The following is a 13277-nucleotide window of genomic DNA, read 5'->3' on the forward strand; positions in this document are numbered from 1 at the left end:
ACATATGCCGATACCACAGAATAGAAGATGTGACCTCAAAGGGCTTGCAACCTATTTGGGAAGACAAGTAAATGTCTACTAGATTATCATTTAAGCATACTTCTGAGACTAATCTTTAGTGTTTCTTGTTCCTGCTGGTTATTCTCTTGGCCTAATTATGTGAGGAAAACAGAATGAAGGAAAAGGGATGGGAAGCAAGGGCAATGTGGCTAAAAATATTAATGCTCTTAAGCCATGTGCTCCAAATTTAAAGCAATACATTCATGGTTTTAAAGCTGGGACCTGTAACTAACTTCTAATTAGTCCCTCTTATTTTGTAGAGGAGGAAACTGTGGCCTTTCCTGCAAAGCACTCTAGCTGATAACCAGTGGCTCTAAAATCAGAAGTCAGGTTCTCTGACTCTCAGTCTAGTGTCCTTTCCATCACAAACAAGTGCTTCTGAAGGTAAGGTAAAATAACTGGAGTCTTCCTACGCCTGGGGTCTATGCTAAAGAGCCTTAGTTTTTCCTTGAATGGATAGGATGGAATTATTTGAATTATTTTATTAGACCTGCATTACAAATTTTTTTAGCATGGCAATTTTCTTTTTTTTTTTTCTTTTTTTTTTTTTTTGAGACGGAGTCTCGCTGTGTCTCCCAGGCTGGAGTGCAGTGGCGTGATCTCGGCTCACTGCAAGCTCCGCCTCCCGGGTTCACGCCATTCTCCCGCCTCAGCCTCCCGAGTAGCTGAGACTACAGGCGCCCGCCACCACGCCCGGCTAGTTTTTTTTTTGTATTTTTAGTAGAGACGGGGTTTCACCATGTTAGCCAGGATAGTCTCGATCTCCTGACCTCGTGATCCACCCGCCTCGGCCTCCCAAAGTGCTGGGATTACAGGCTTGAGCCACCGCGCCCGGCCGGCAATTTTCATCAATTCTAATTTCTCAGTTATCAAAATACAATTTATTAATGCTAAAATCTCCAGTCCTTATCAAAGGGCAAATTAATTTGAATACCAGACTAATAAATTGCTTTTTAACCTCTATTCACCCATCTCTCCGTTTTCGTATCTTTAACCTATTGAATGACTTACAAATTTTCTATTTCACTCTTGACCTCTTTTCTGAATTTCAGTTTCATATTTCAGTTGCTGCATCTCTACCTGTTTTTACTTCTATGACCTCAAACTCAACATGAAGCCAGCTTCCCTTTCACGTATTCCTATTTCTGTCAATGACACCATCATTCTTCCAGTCATCCAGGTCTGAAATCTTGGCATCATCTCTCCTCTTCTTCTCTTCTAAATCTTGCCGCTTCTCTTCTAAATCTTGTGGGTTACCAATTTCTGTGCCCTCTTGCTGAAATATTTAATATTTCTCTCAATTCCATTTCTTCTTGTTTTTTTTTTTTTTTAAAGACAGAGTCTCGCTCTCATCCAGGCTGGAGTGCAGTGATGCGATTGTGTTTCACTTCAGACTCGACTTCCCCAGCTCAAGCGATTCTCCCACCTCAGCCTCCCAAGTAGCTGGGACTATAGATGCGTGGCACCACACCGGGCTAAGTTTTTGATTTTTTTAGAGATGAGGTCTCACTATGTTACCCAGTCAGGTCTCAAGTGATCCCCTCAGCTTGATCTCCCAAAGTGCTGGGATTACAAGCACCACACCTAGCCCATTTCTTTTTTTTAATTCCATTTCCTACACCCTAACTCAGGTCCTCATGATCCCACAACCGGGTGGTGACAATATCTACCACTCATCCTGGTCCCATCCTAGCAACCCAACCTACAACTACTGTGGGCTACTCTCTCAAAATTACAGTTTAAACAAAAACACAAACACCCATTTCACCCCTTTGATTCTAATTTTTCACTGCTCCCCGGTGTCCATGGATAATAAAATTCAAATCCAAACTCCTGGATAATGTTGCCTATGCCTTGCCACCTCCTCGCACTTTTCCTTCACAAAACCATCCTCCCCAATCAGAAATTTCTTTTCTTCCCAACGCCCACCTCTACCTTTGGCTTAGGCCTGTAATGGACTCTGGTTCCTCATCTGAACTCTGCTCTGTTAAAGTTACCAACTACAGCAGCGGACCACGGCCCCTCCTCAAAATTCCAGAGGTACCTACTGATCTTTCTAGGGAGGCAGCCTTCAGACCTGTGTTCCCAGAAATCTCTACGTTTGTCCCTTTCCCAACTAGAGAATTAACTCTTGCAGGGCACAAAACAGCCTCTATTTCTTTGCGTCCCCCGCGCCTGTTTGTTGAAGACTGAGTTGAAGGAGTAGCAGGTGGTGTTAACTCGTCAAAAAGATGGTGGCCAGGGGGAACACCCCCACAGCTCTCCCCCGACAGCAGGGCAGGTGTGCCTGGGGGCCTCGGCGGATGCCGGGGCGCGGGGCGGATGGTGCCCCCGGGCGCAGGCCAGGGAGGCCCAAGCGCCTTCCCCACGCCCCGCTCGCCCGCGCGTGTGAGGGGAGGGCTGCCCGGCCGTTCCGCGCCGGGAGGTAGGTGGTGCTGTTGCCGTGACTGTCTTCCTCATTGGCGCCGGGCAGAGAGGCGGAATGTTCAACTCCTGACTCCGGCGGAAGCGTGGGAGCCGCGCGGGCCGCTGTCGTTCCAACCCCCGTCGCCCTCGTCGCGCGCGGGGCCTCCGCGCCCCCGGCTGCTGCTCGCGCCCGGCCTGGGAGCCAGGTAGGGTCCAGGCTGGAGCCCGCGGAGGGCGGGGAGGGAGGGGGCGAGGCCCGCCGCGCTCGCGAGTCGTCCTCGCGTCTTGGGGCCGAGGTTCCGCCGGGGCCCGGGAGTCCAGGCGGCCTCTGGATGCTACTTGGGGCTCCTCTCCCTGACCCAGGACCCGCGCGGCGGCGGCGGCGGCCGGAGCGAGCATTCGCCGCGCCGGAGGAGTCCTCGCGGGACCTCGGCCGCGGCGCCGCCAAGTGCGGTTCGGGAAAGTTCGGGCCAGTCCCACGGAGAAGTTGGTGCCTGGAGGCGCGGGGCGCAGGCCGGAGCGGCTCGGGATTCCGCGGCCCTGGGCGTGCGGCACGGGCAGGGGCTCTGCAAACAGGAGAGCCGGCCAAGCAGCGGGTGGTTGGGGCACTGTCGGGAGGGGAACCGCGAGGCCCCCAAATCAGGGCAGGATGCAGGCCACTTCCCAGCACTCGCTGTGCGTGCGAGGAGGGACGACGAACTTCTGCTTTTCTAAGAACTCGGCCGCTAGCGGTGTTGCTTTCCATCCATTTTCTTTCATTCTGTTTTCCTCACGTAATTAGGCCATGCGAATAACCAGCAGGAACAATGAACACTAAAGATTAGTTTTACAAACATGCGTAAATGTATCCAGAGCCACCCAGAGCCGCCGCTCCCCGCCCTTCCTTCGCCGGGCTTGGGCAGCGTGGCGCGCCCGCCCTCTCGGGCTTCCCCCTTTCCTCCCACCGGAGCCCGGGTTGTCCCCTTTGGCGACCCTCAGGCAGCCGTCTTTTTGTGGGCTCCCAGACCTGCACCAGGCCCAGAAGTACTTACCCAGGCCGCCGCCTCGCCTGGCCTCGCTTGCCCATGACAGCTTTCAGAAAACTTTAATTCAGGACTGGCTAGATAACATCCGATTGCCTAAAAAAAATTTTTAAAAAGATTATCTCTGTTAGATCGCCGAAAATGTTAATGTTTCTGATGCGCTTTGAGATCGCGCATAAGCACTGTTTATGGGGAACTTAATTACTATTTTTGTTAGTTTCTGTAATAATGAAAGCAACACAATTTAGGGGCCCATTCCAAGTATAGTACAGTAAGCAGCTCATTAATAATGGTGTGTGAGAATCGTCTTACAGAGTGAATTTGAGGATATTTGAATTAAGATTGTTGAAAACAGTACCTACTTTAACCCCAAAGCTGTTTTAGGAGAGACTTCTTGTTTCCCTGACCTTCCTTGAAATTAACAGCTAGGATTTAGTGGATCCAAACCTCCAAACACGTTTAAAGACAAAAATAAACAAGTGATTCAAGGCTAATGTCCTCCTTGTAGTAGGCCTCTCTCCACAGTGAAATTTCACTTGTTTTTCAATTTTCAAAAAAAAAAAAAAAAAAGTGATGGCTGCATTTTAATTATGTTTATGGTCATTTGTAGAGTCTTTGTTTTAAATTCCTGCTACTATAGTGAGAGATTTAGGAGACTGTAAATGAATACGAATTTAGTTTGGGAATAGAGAATTAAGATAAAAATAGTCTTTTGGACCCCTGCAATGTTTATTTTAATCTTTCACAATTTAATTCCTATAACTTTTTGAGATTATTTGGGGGAGTTTTTTAACTGCAAAATATTGTTGTTTAAATAAAAAAATTTAGTGATAATAATTCCAGAGTAAATGACCATGATGCAATTGCAAGGACTTTCTTGTCTAAAAAAGCAAATAAATGATTGATCTGTTTTTCTTATTCTTTTAGGGAATATATAAGGACACAGTAAAGAGAGGGAAAGAGAGAAAAATATCCAAATATTAAACATGCGGACTTGGATCTAAAAATGGATGGTCAAAGATCTTGGGAACTAAGGGGCCTTCTTGCCAAATAAGGAAACTTGGCAAAGTTGCACTGTGTATTTTAACTTAGCACAAGAGTGAGTGTTATTGGCAATATATTGGCTCAGAGCCTATCAGGAATGAGCAGTGAAACTGACTTCGACAGGGCTACAAAATTATAAATAGGAGGTATGAGGGGTGTGGAGTGAATAATCCAGTCATCAGAGAAAACACTGAAGAAATTATAATGATGTTTCATGAAAAGAAGTCAGATGTAAGGTGAAGCTATTGGTGTGGAGTGAAAGAGCAAAATGGACAGTTTATTTTAGAAATTGGTAGATTCAGAAGAGATGAATCAATGTTTTTTGTTTGTTTGTTTGTTTTTCTTAAACTGGAAAAAGGTGTTGTAGGGATATAGTGCTTCTTGGAATAAGATAGCTCTATGTCTGTATCCTGAGACGTTGGAAATAAAAATGAATTTAGATCACTTGTTTTCCATTTTATTCTACCCAGGACAGATTGACAGGGTGAGTGTCTTGTCTATCTAAATGTAATATGAACAGTTAAGGCCCCTTTTGGTCTTACTGCAAGGAAGATTTAGGCTAGTCTTTTGGCAGCTATTAACTTTGACTCAGTAGACACAAATAAGCAGAGTTCCAGCTGTGACCAGAAAATTGTACCTGGTAAGGTAAGAGGACTATGAATGCTAGAGCTTAGCTTGATTTGATGGATACATGGATGCTCTTATGTCAGACCCTCCTACGGAAAGCTGAAGCATCGATTACACCCTAATAGCTGTTAAGTAATCCCAGCACAGTAGAATCTGTGAGAACAAAGCAGCCACACATTTGACACCTTAACCCCAGTGTCTTCAATTGTAATAGGAAATTAAAGCCTCAAATTGAACTTTAGGTGGATGGTAAGCAATCCAGTAATTACTGTAATAAGAAAAGAGTTAGTTTAAATAGGGAAAACAAAAGGCAAATTAGGAAGAGGAGGCAGAATGTTATTAACAAAAAGTCACGATATGGTAGAAAACAATGATAGGACTTTGGAGTCAGGCCTGAATTTGACACAAGTTGTGTCACCTGTAAGGTAGTTGGCTTGAGCTACTTTCATACCCTTGATCCTCAGTTTTCTCACTCATATAAGTTAGAGACAGTAGTACCTGCTTCTAAGGATAAGTACAGTCATGTGTCCATTAACGATGGGTATACGTTCTGAGAGAACTGCATTGTTAGGTGATGTAGTTGTGTAAACACTGCAGAGTGCACTTACGCAAACCTAGATGCTATAGCCTACTACACACGTAGGCTGTGTGAGATAGCCTGTTGCTGCTAGGCTACAGACCTATGCAGCATGCTACTGTACTGAATAGGCAATTGTAACACAATAGTAAGTATTTCTATCGAAAAATAGAAAAGGCACAGTAAAAATACAGTATAAAATATACGGTATCAAAGATAAAAAGTGGTACACCTGTATGGGGCACTTACCATGAATGGAGCTTGCAGGACTGGAAGTTGTTCTGGGCAAGTCAGTGAGTGAGTGGGGAGGGAATGTGAAGGCCCAGGACATCACTGTACACTACTGTAGACTTTATAAACACTATACACTTAGGCTCTACTAGATTTATTTAAACATTTTTCTTCAATAATAAATTAACCTTAGCTTGCTGTAACTTTTTTGCTTTATAAACTTTAAACTTTTTTTTTTTAACTTTTTGAATCTTTTGAAATAACACTTAGCTTAAAACACAACCACATTGTACAGCTATACAAAAATTCTTGATATCCTTAGTCTGTCGGATTTTTTTTCTATTTTTAAATTTAAAAAATTGTTTTGCTCCTTAACCTTTGTTAAAAACTAAGAGACACACACATCAGCCTAGCCCCACACAGGGTTAGGATCGTCAGTATCACTGCTTTCTACCTCCACATCTTGTCTCACTGAAAGGTCTTAAGGGGCGGTAATGTGTATGGAACTGCCATCTCCTATGATAACAATGCCTTCTTCTGGACACCTCCTGAAGGACCTATCTCAGTTAACTTTTTTTTTTTTTTAAGTGGAAAGAGTATACTCTAAAATGAGGATTAAAAAGTATAGTAAATACATAAATGAGTAACATTTATTGTCCTTATCAAGCATTGTGCACTGTACATAATTGTATGTACCATACCTATATACAGCTGGCAGCGTAATAAGTTTGTTTACACCAGTGTCACCACAAACACATGAGTAATGCATTGTGCTATGATGTTAGAAAACTGTGCCATCACTCAGCAATAGGAATTTTTCAGCTTTATTATAATCGTAGGGGATCGCTGTTATATATGCAGTCCATTGTTTTTTTTTTTTGTTTTTTTTTTTTTTTTTTTTTTTTTTGAGACGGAGTCTCGCTCTGTCGCCCAGGCTGGAGTGCAGTGGCTGGATCTCAGCTCACTGCAAGCTCCGCTTCCCGGGTTTACGCCATTCTCCTGCCTCAGCCTCCCGAGTAGCTGGGACTACAGGCGCCCGCCACCTCGCCCGGCTAGTTTTTTGTATTTTTAGTAGAGACGGGGTTTCACCATGTTAGCCAGGATGGATGCAGTCCATTGTTGACTAAAACATAGTTATGTGGTGCATGACTTTATGAGAAAGCACATAGAAATGCTCGTGACAGTGCATGAAAATTCAGCCACTGTATCAGTGTGGTAAAGAAGGATGTTTTACCACATTTTTCCAGTTATACACAGAGCTGCTTGCCCACTGCCCTAGTCTGTTTTCTGCTGCCAGAGCAGTCTATCACAGCCTGGGTAATTTACAAGGAACAAGGGTAATTTATTTGGTTTATGGTTCTGGAGCCTGGAAAGTCCAGGAACATGGCTCTGGCATCTGGCGAGAATCACCCATTGTGGAAGGGTGGAAGGCGAAAGCAAGCCATGAAAGACAAAGAGAAAAAGTGAACTCCTGAGGTAATTAACCTACTCCCAGGCTAACAGTGAGAATCCATTTATGACCTAATCACCTCTTAAAGGTTCTGCTTCCCAGTACTGTTACATTAGCAACGAAGTAATTAAATTTCAACATGAATTTTGGTGGGCTCATTCCTACCATAACACTCAGCTCTTCCAGCGAAGGCTTGCCTTTGGTACCCTGTCCCGTTCCCAAGTCATACTTATGTAGTGGGTAGGTAGGTTTTCATAACTACTCTCCTGCTTAGGGTTTCTAAAGTATGCTTTAGAACCACTTGGAACCATTCTTATAGCTGATTTTGAGCAAGGCCCAACACCGTTCTTTCTGGATTCATCTCCGGGCTTCCATTTAAGAAAACCAAAAAGAAAAGTAAAGAACTTCTGTCTGCACATCATGTAGTAAATCTTTACTTATTAAACTTTTCTACCAAAGTACTCTGTTGTGGGGAAAAATCAATGTTTTCCTTCAAGAATTTGTCCATATAGCCACAGATAACCCAATGCAAGCAAGTACTTGCTTTAAAATTTTGTATTTAATCTTAAAAATTTATGTGGATTTTGCATTCTCTTCTGTCCTTCTCTGTTTTACTTAAATTGAACAGATTGATACAAACAGATACATATTTATTCCCCCAGATCTTTTTTTCTTTAGAAACAGAGTCTTGCTATGTTGTCCAGGCTGGCCTTGAACTCCTGTGCTCTAGCAATCCTCCCACCTGAACTTTCCCAGTAGCTGGGGTTAAGGGTATGTGCCACCTTGCCTGGCTTATTCCCCATAGTGTTAAAGTGAAATTGATGCTGTAGGACAGCTGTTTATTCATATCACCACCTGCACAATACTGTGTAATACCACATATGGGAATAAGCACACGAGGAACATGGGATTGGTCCTAATAAAGAGTCCTGCACCATTAAGCTGTGCAGCCCAATACTGCATGGGGTGGTGCAATTCCATTTTGCTGATAAAAGAATAGGGTAGATCATCATCCAAAGAGTTTTGATGTTAGGTGATTATACACTGGCTTTCAAGACAAAGAAACCTCTTTGCTCTGGGAATGCGGGGGAAGGAAGAGGAAAGTTTTAGGATAGAAACCTGGAATGTGGCTCTTAGCTTCCCACCCAGTTTGGGAGGAGAAATTGAAGAAGATGGCCAAATCATTTCCATTATTTCCATCACTGATGTGGTTCACTGTGCTTCTCCATGATGTTTGGTGTCGGGTTCATAACTGCCTCCCTCAGAAAAGGAAGGAGACCGTCTATACTTTATAGTAGATTAGTCATCAACTCACAGGGTTGGAGTGGGTCTTAAAGTGGATTCATTCTGCTTTCCTAGCTGATGCGAGTCTCCCACTCCACACCCCACGTCTCATTGAACTCTCTTGGTGGTGGGTCACTGGCTACTAAAGAGGGTGGCAGATTTTCTTGTTGGCCAACTCTAAACCAGAAATCCTCTTTTTTTTTTTTTTTTTTTTTTTTTTGAGACAGGGTCTCACTTTGTGCAGTGGCACAATCATAGCTTATGGCAACCTTGAACTCCTGGGCCCAAACTATCGTCCCGCCTCAGACTCTCAAGTAGCAGGGACTACAGGAATGAACCACCACACCTGGCTAATTTTTATTTATTTATTTTTTGTAGAGATGGAATCTCACTATGCTGCCCAAGTTGGTCTTAAATGCCTGACCTCAAGCGATACTCCCACTTTGGCCTCCCAAAGAACAAGGAATTCTTTCTGTAACTTTCATCCACAGATAGCCTTGCCTCTTGATCATCAAAACATAATATAAGGTCTTAGTATTCCCTAGTTTTACCATCCCCTTTCCTTTCACCCTCCATCTTACGTTGGGGTTACCATGTTTTAACCCTTGCATTCACCCTTCTCAGGGAGTGTTCATTCCAGGTACTCAGTCCAAAGCTGTACCTGTCTGTCAGCAGCCAGGATGGTCTGATATACTTTCTATTTGACAGAAAACAGTTTGGGGTACAAACAAGAGCTGAGTAGCAGCAAGACCTAGGGTGGGAGCAGGATAGGTGGTAGGTGGCGAATTGAAGTGAGCCTTGTGTACTCATGGGCTATGACTTTCTCCCCATCCTCAGTCCTGACACCTGTGAATTCCTCTTCTAGCCAAGCCCTAGAAATCCCCGCTCTCCGTGCACCCTCACTTTATTCAACTCTGGCCCCATTCTCCTCATGCCACAAGAAGCTCCCAGTTACTCAACACAGCAAGCCCACGCAGCGGCCCATGCTGTGGCCGTAGGTTGTATCCAATTCATGTTTCCTAGTTGGGCTTCTGTTTGAGCACAGACATGTTTCCACGCAGCATTTCTGTGGCATAAGTGCTCCAACCAACTACATTCCTGTGCCTCCCATCTTTTACTTCTGGTAACAATGTTTTTGGTAAGGAAGTGTGTTGTGGAAGTTGATTTTTATTAATTGAAATATTAAATTACTTTATTTCAATAAGAATGTTTAGCTTATTTTTATTCTTACCATTGCTCTAACTAGAGAGTTACATTACTCTTACGGTAAAGATAGAGGAGGGGGAAAACATGAAACAATGGCTATTCTATTTTTTAGATTCTTATTTAAAGTTGAGTTCTCTCAGATATCCATACCTAAAGTCCTATTTACTGAACCCAACCTACTCTGTATAAGATACACTATATTTTGAACTAGAAATTCCATTTGACCCAGCCATCCCATTACTGGATATATACCCAAAGGATTATAAATAATGCTGCTATAAAGACACATGCACACATATGTTTATTGCTGCACTATTCACAATAGCAAAGACTTGAAATCAACCCAAATGTCCATCAATGATAGACTGGATTAAGAAAATGTGGCACATATACACCATGGAATACTATGCAGCCATAAAAAAAGATGAGTTCATGTCCTTTGTAGGGACATGGATGCAGCTGGAAACCATCATTCTCAGCAAACTATCACAAGAACAGAAAAACAAACACTGCATGTTCTCACTCACAGGTGGGAATTGAGCAATGAGAAGACTTGGACACAGGATGGGGAACATCACACACTGGGGTCTGTCATGGGGTGGTGGGAGGGGGAAGGAATAGCATTAGGAGATATACCTAATGTAAATGACAAGTTAATGGGTGCAGCACACCAGCATGGCACATGTATACATATGTAACAAACCTGCACGTTGTGCATATGTAACCCTAGAACTTAAAGTATATATATATATTTTTAAAAAGATAAACTATTTTTCTAGGAGCAGTCTTGGAGGAAGAAGGGAAATATCTATGGTAGACACAGTACTTTTTGGTTCTATTCATATACCTAGTCTTCAACTTTTATTTTTTTATTTTTTTATTTTTTGAGACAGAGTCTCACTGTCACCCAGGCTGGAGTCATAGCTCACTGCAGCCTCGACCTCCTGGGCTCAAGCGATCCTCCTGCCTCAGCCTTCCAGAGTGCTGGGATTACAAGTGTGAGCCACTGTACCCAGTCAGCTTTTATCTTTTTTAGTTATTAAAAAAAAAAATAGTAGAACAGCAGTCCTGTTGAGGAATAGAATCTTTGACTCTTTGACCTTGGTGTTACGGATAAATACACTAAACCAGAGCTTTCCTCAGTTTTTTGAAGATAAGACTCAGGGGAACAAAAATTGCAGAACAGTGATTCCAAGTGGTGTTCTTTTAATACACATGATGATAAAGCACATTTTATTAATTTATTCACTGATCTCTGTTAAAGAGGCTGAAATAATATTAGCATAAATATCAAGGCAGCAAGTTTGGCAAAATAATTTGCTGAATATTGAAAGCTCTTTTCAAAGAGTATCTTTTTTGTCATATCCAGGTCATGATAAAACAAGTTAAGTTTTTCTTCCTATATTGTATAAAAAGTAAACTGGCAACCTTACTTTTTGAAGAAGGGGGAAAGGGAAGTATGAATTAGGGACAGGAAAAAGAGGAAGGATCTAAATTCAGAAATACAGGCCCATATAAAACCACAAGATAGAAACATCCAGAGAAAGTTCAAAGACCTTTTTTCTAGTAAAGTTAATCCTTTCATAAAGTAGATTTTTATTTTTATTTTTACTTTTAGAAATGAGATCTCCCTGTGTTGCTCGGCTAGGCTCAAGTGATCCTCCAGCCTCGGCCTCCCAAAATGCTGGGATTGCAGGTGTGAGCCACTGTGCCCAGCCAAAGTAGATTTAATTTCTTAAAAAAATCGTCACTTGCAGGTATTGGATAAGCAGGTTATAGCTTTCCTGGGTTAGATGGCCATTGACTATGCAGCCGATAAGGTCTGAAAGAAGCTAGTGGTCACCGGGGAAGGAGAGGACGCTCCAGCACCCTACCAAAGTGAGTGCTATCATTGAATAAATAGATCTTAGCAATGCTGATATCCAAAAAGTGCAAAAAAGAAAATACTGTGTTTTAGCAATTTAAATATTCACATTGTAAAAAAAGTTTAAAATAAATTATAATTACTTAACTAATAAGATCTTTCAGAAATCACCAAAAACAAAAATGGCAGTTAAACAGAGGAGTGAGAAAGAATTAGAACATATGCAGAGAGGAAAAGGATTTAGGGATCAATAGCACATTTATTTATTAATAATTGCTTTGCAAAACTAAGAGCTATAATATAAAACAATTCTGAAGATGGGGAGAGGAAAGCTATTGAGGAGAGCATACCTGACCATAAAAGCTGAAAGAATAGATGGCTAAATATGACATCAAGGGTTATTAAAATAATGAGAAAACCATAATTTCCATTAATTGCATGTATACCGTATGCTGGGCACTGCGCTCATGTGTGCACTTTCACAGCACTGATATTATTGCCAGTGAGAAGAGTGAGGTCAGAGGGGCATGGTGCCTTGCCCAAGTAGCTACTAACAGATCTGCTGGTAGATCTCTCTAGTAGGGGTCTTTCACCTGAATCATGCTACTTCCCTGTTGAAATATCTCTTATTTGGAAGTGAAATGTATCAATGAAGTCAAATACTGTGCAAACTTGCTAACTTTGGGGCTGTCAGTTTTGTGACATTGAATGGAAAAGATCTGAAATGTTTTATTTATGCATCTGGAAAAGCCACAGTCTGAGAGAAAGTGATTTGTTAAAGTTACCTTACTGAGAGGTGGAGGGAGAGTTCAAACTCATGTCAATCTAATTCTAAAACCTTGCTTTTTAACGTTAGAACTATAATAGGGTCATTTTTGTTTTTAACTGGGCAAAAGTAACAGTGAAAAGATAAATGACTTATTTGAGGTCAACATGGATCTAAAAAATCAAGCAAAATAGGTCTGTGAATAGAGAAACTTAAGTCTACTTTTTTGGACTAGAAGATTGAAAACTTTAAAAAGTAAAATAATTCTTTAAGATTTCCTATTTTCATATAGTTCCACTTTTGATAATTAGCTGATGCTGCTATATATGCTTTCAGCCATTTAATAGTTAAATTTTTTTTGAAATTTAAGCAAAATTTTAAATTAAAATTTTTTTGACATTCTACTCAAATAGTGAAATGATTGGATTCAACCACCAAATGATTGATTTTCAACATTTACAGAGTTATGATGCCTTATTTTACTTTGATTTTTGTGACATGTCTGCTCTAACCCTTCAGTGTTGTGTGGTAGATACTTAACATTTAACATTTAAAACAGCTTTGAAAGTTTATAAAACAACAGTTAGAATGCTACAAAATTGCCTTTTTTGTAAAAGCAATTCTGTTTTTTTTTTTTTTTTTTTTTTTTGGAGACAAAGCCTTGCTCTGTTGTCCAGGCTGGAGTGCAGTGGCGCGATCTTAGCTCACTGTAACCTCTGCCTCCCGGGTTCAAGTGATTC

At 41.9% G+C, this 13277-nt stretch overlaps 2 protein-coding genes across 6 annotated transcripts in view; one reads left to right on the forward strand and one right to left on the reverse strand.

Annotated features, from left to right (window-relative positions):
• Positions 1 to 1276: 1276 nt before the first annotated feature.
• LOC114671358 (uncharacterized) lies at positions 1277 to 4014 on the reverse strand. 4 transcript variants are annotated; one of them, XM_077957212.1, is made up of 3 exons: positions 3851 to 4009; positions 3498 to 3584; positions 1277 to 3279 (listed from the first exon to the last, which is right to left on the reverse strand). In XM_077957212.1, exon 3 carries the CDS (start codon positions 3209 to 3211, stop codon positions 2276 to 2278), a length of 936 nt encoding a protein of 311 aa, XP_077813338.1. In that variant the 5' UTR covers positions 3212 to 3279; positions 3498 to 3584; positions 3851 to 4009; the 3' UTR covers positions 1277 to 2275. The 4 variants fall into 4 exon arrangements, with proteins under 4 accessions (XP_077813338.1, XP_028686676.1, XP_077813340.1 ...); XM_077957214.1 differs by having other exon boundaries at positions 1653 to 3226; positions 3851 to 4012; XM_028830843.2 differs by having other exon boundaries at positions 1277 to 3584; positions 3851 to 4014.
• The window catches only part of MAP3K20 (mitogen-activated protein kinase kinase kinase 20), a 194255-nt gene continuing 183496 nt past the window's right edge, over positions 2519 to 13277 (forward strand). For both annotated transcript variants that reach the window (XM_001086798.5, XM_077957210.1), the window contains exon 1: positions 2519 to 2672. The gene's annotated coding sequence lies outside the window, so the exon portion shown is untranslated. The remainder of the gene's footprint in view (positions 2673 to 13277) is intronic.

This window comes from Macaca mulatta, chromosome 12 (genome assembly GCF_049350105.2).
Source record: "Macaca mulatta isolate MMU2019108-1 chromosome 12, T2T-MMU8v2.0, whole genome shotgun sequence".
In the NCBI taxonomy this organism is placed as follows: Eukaryota; Metazoa; Chordata; class Mammalia; order Primates; family Cercopithecidae; genus Macaca; species Macaca mulatta.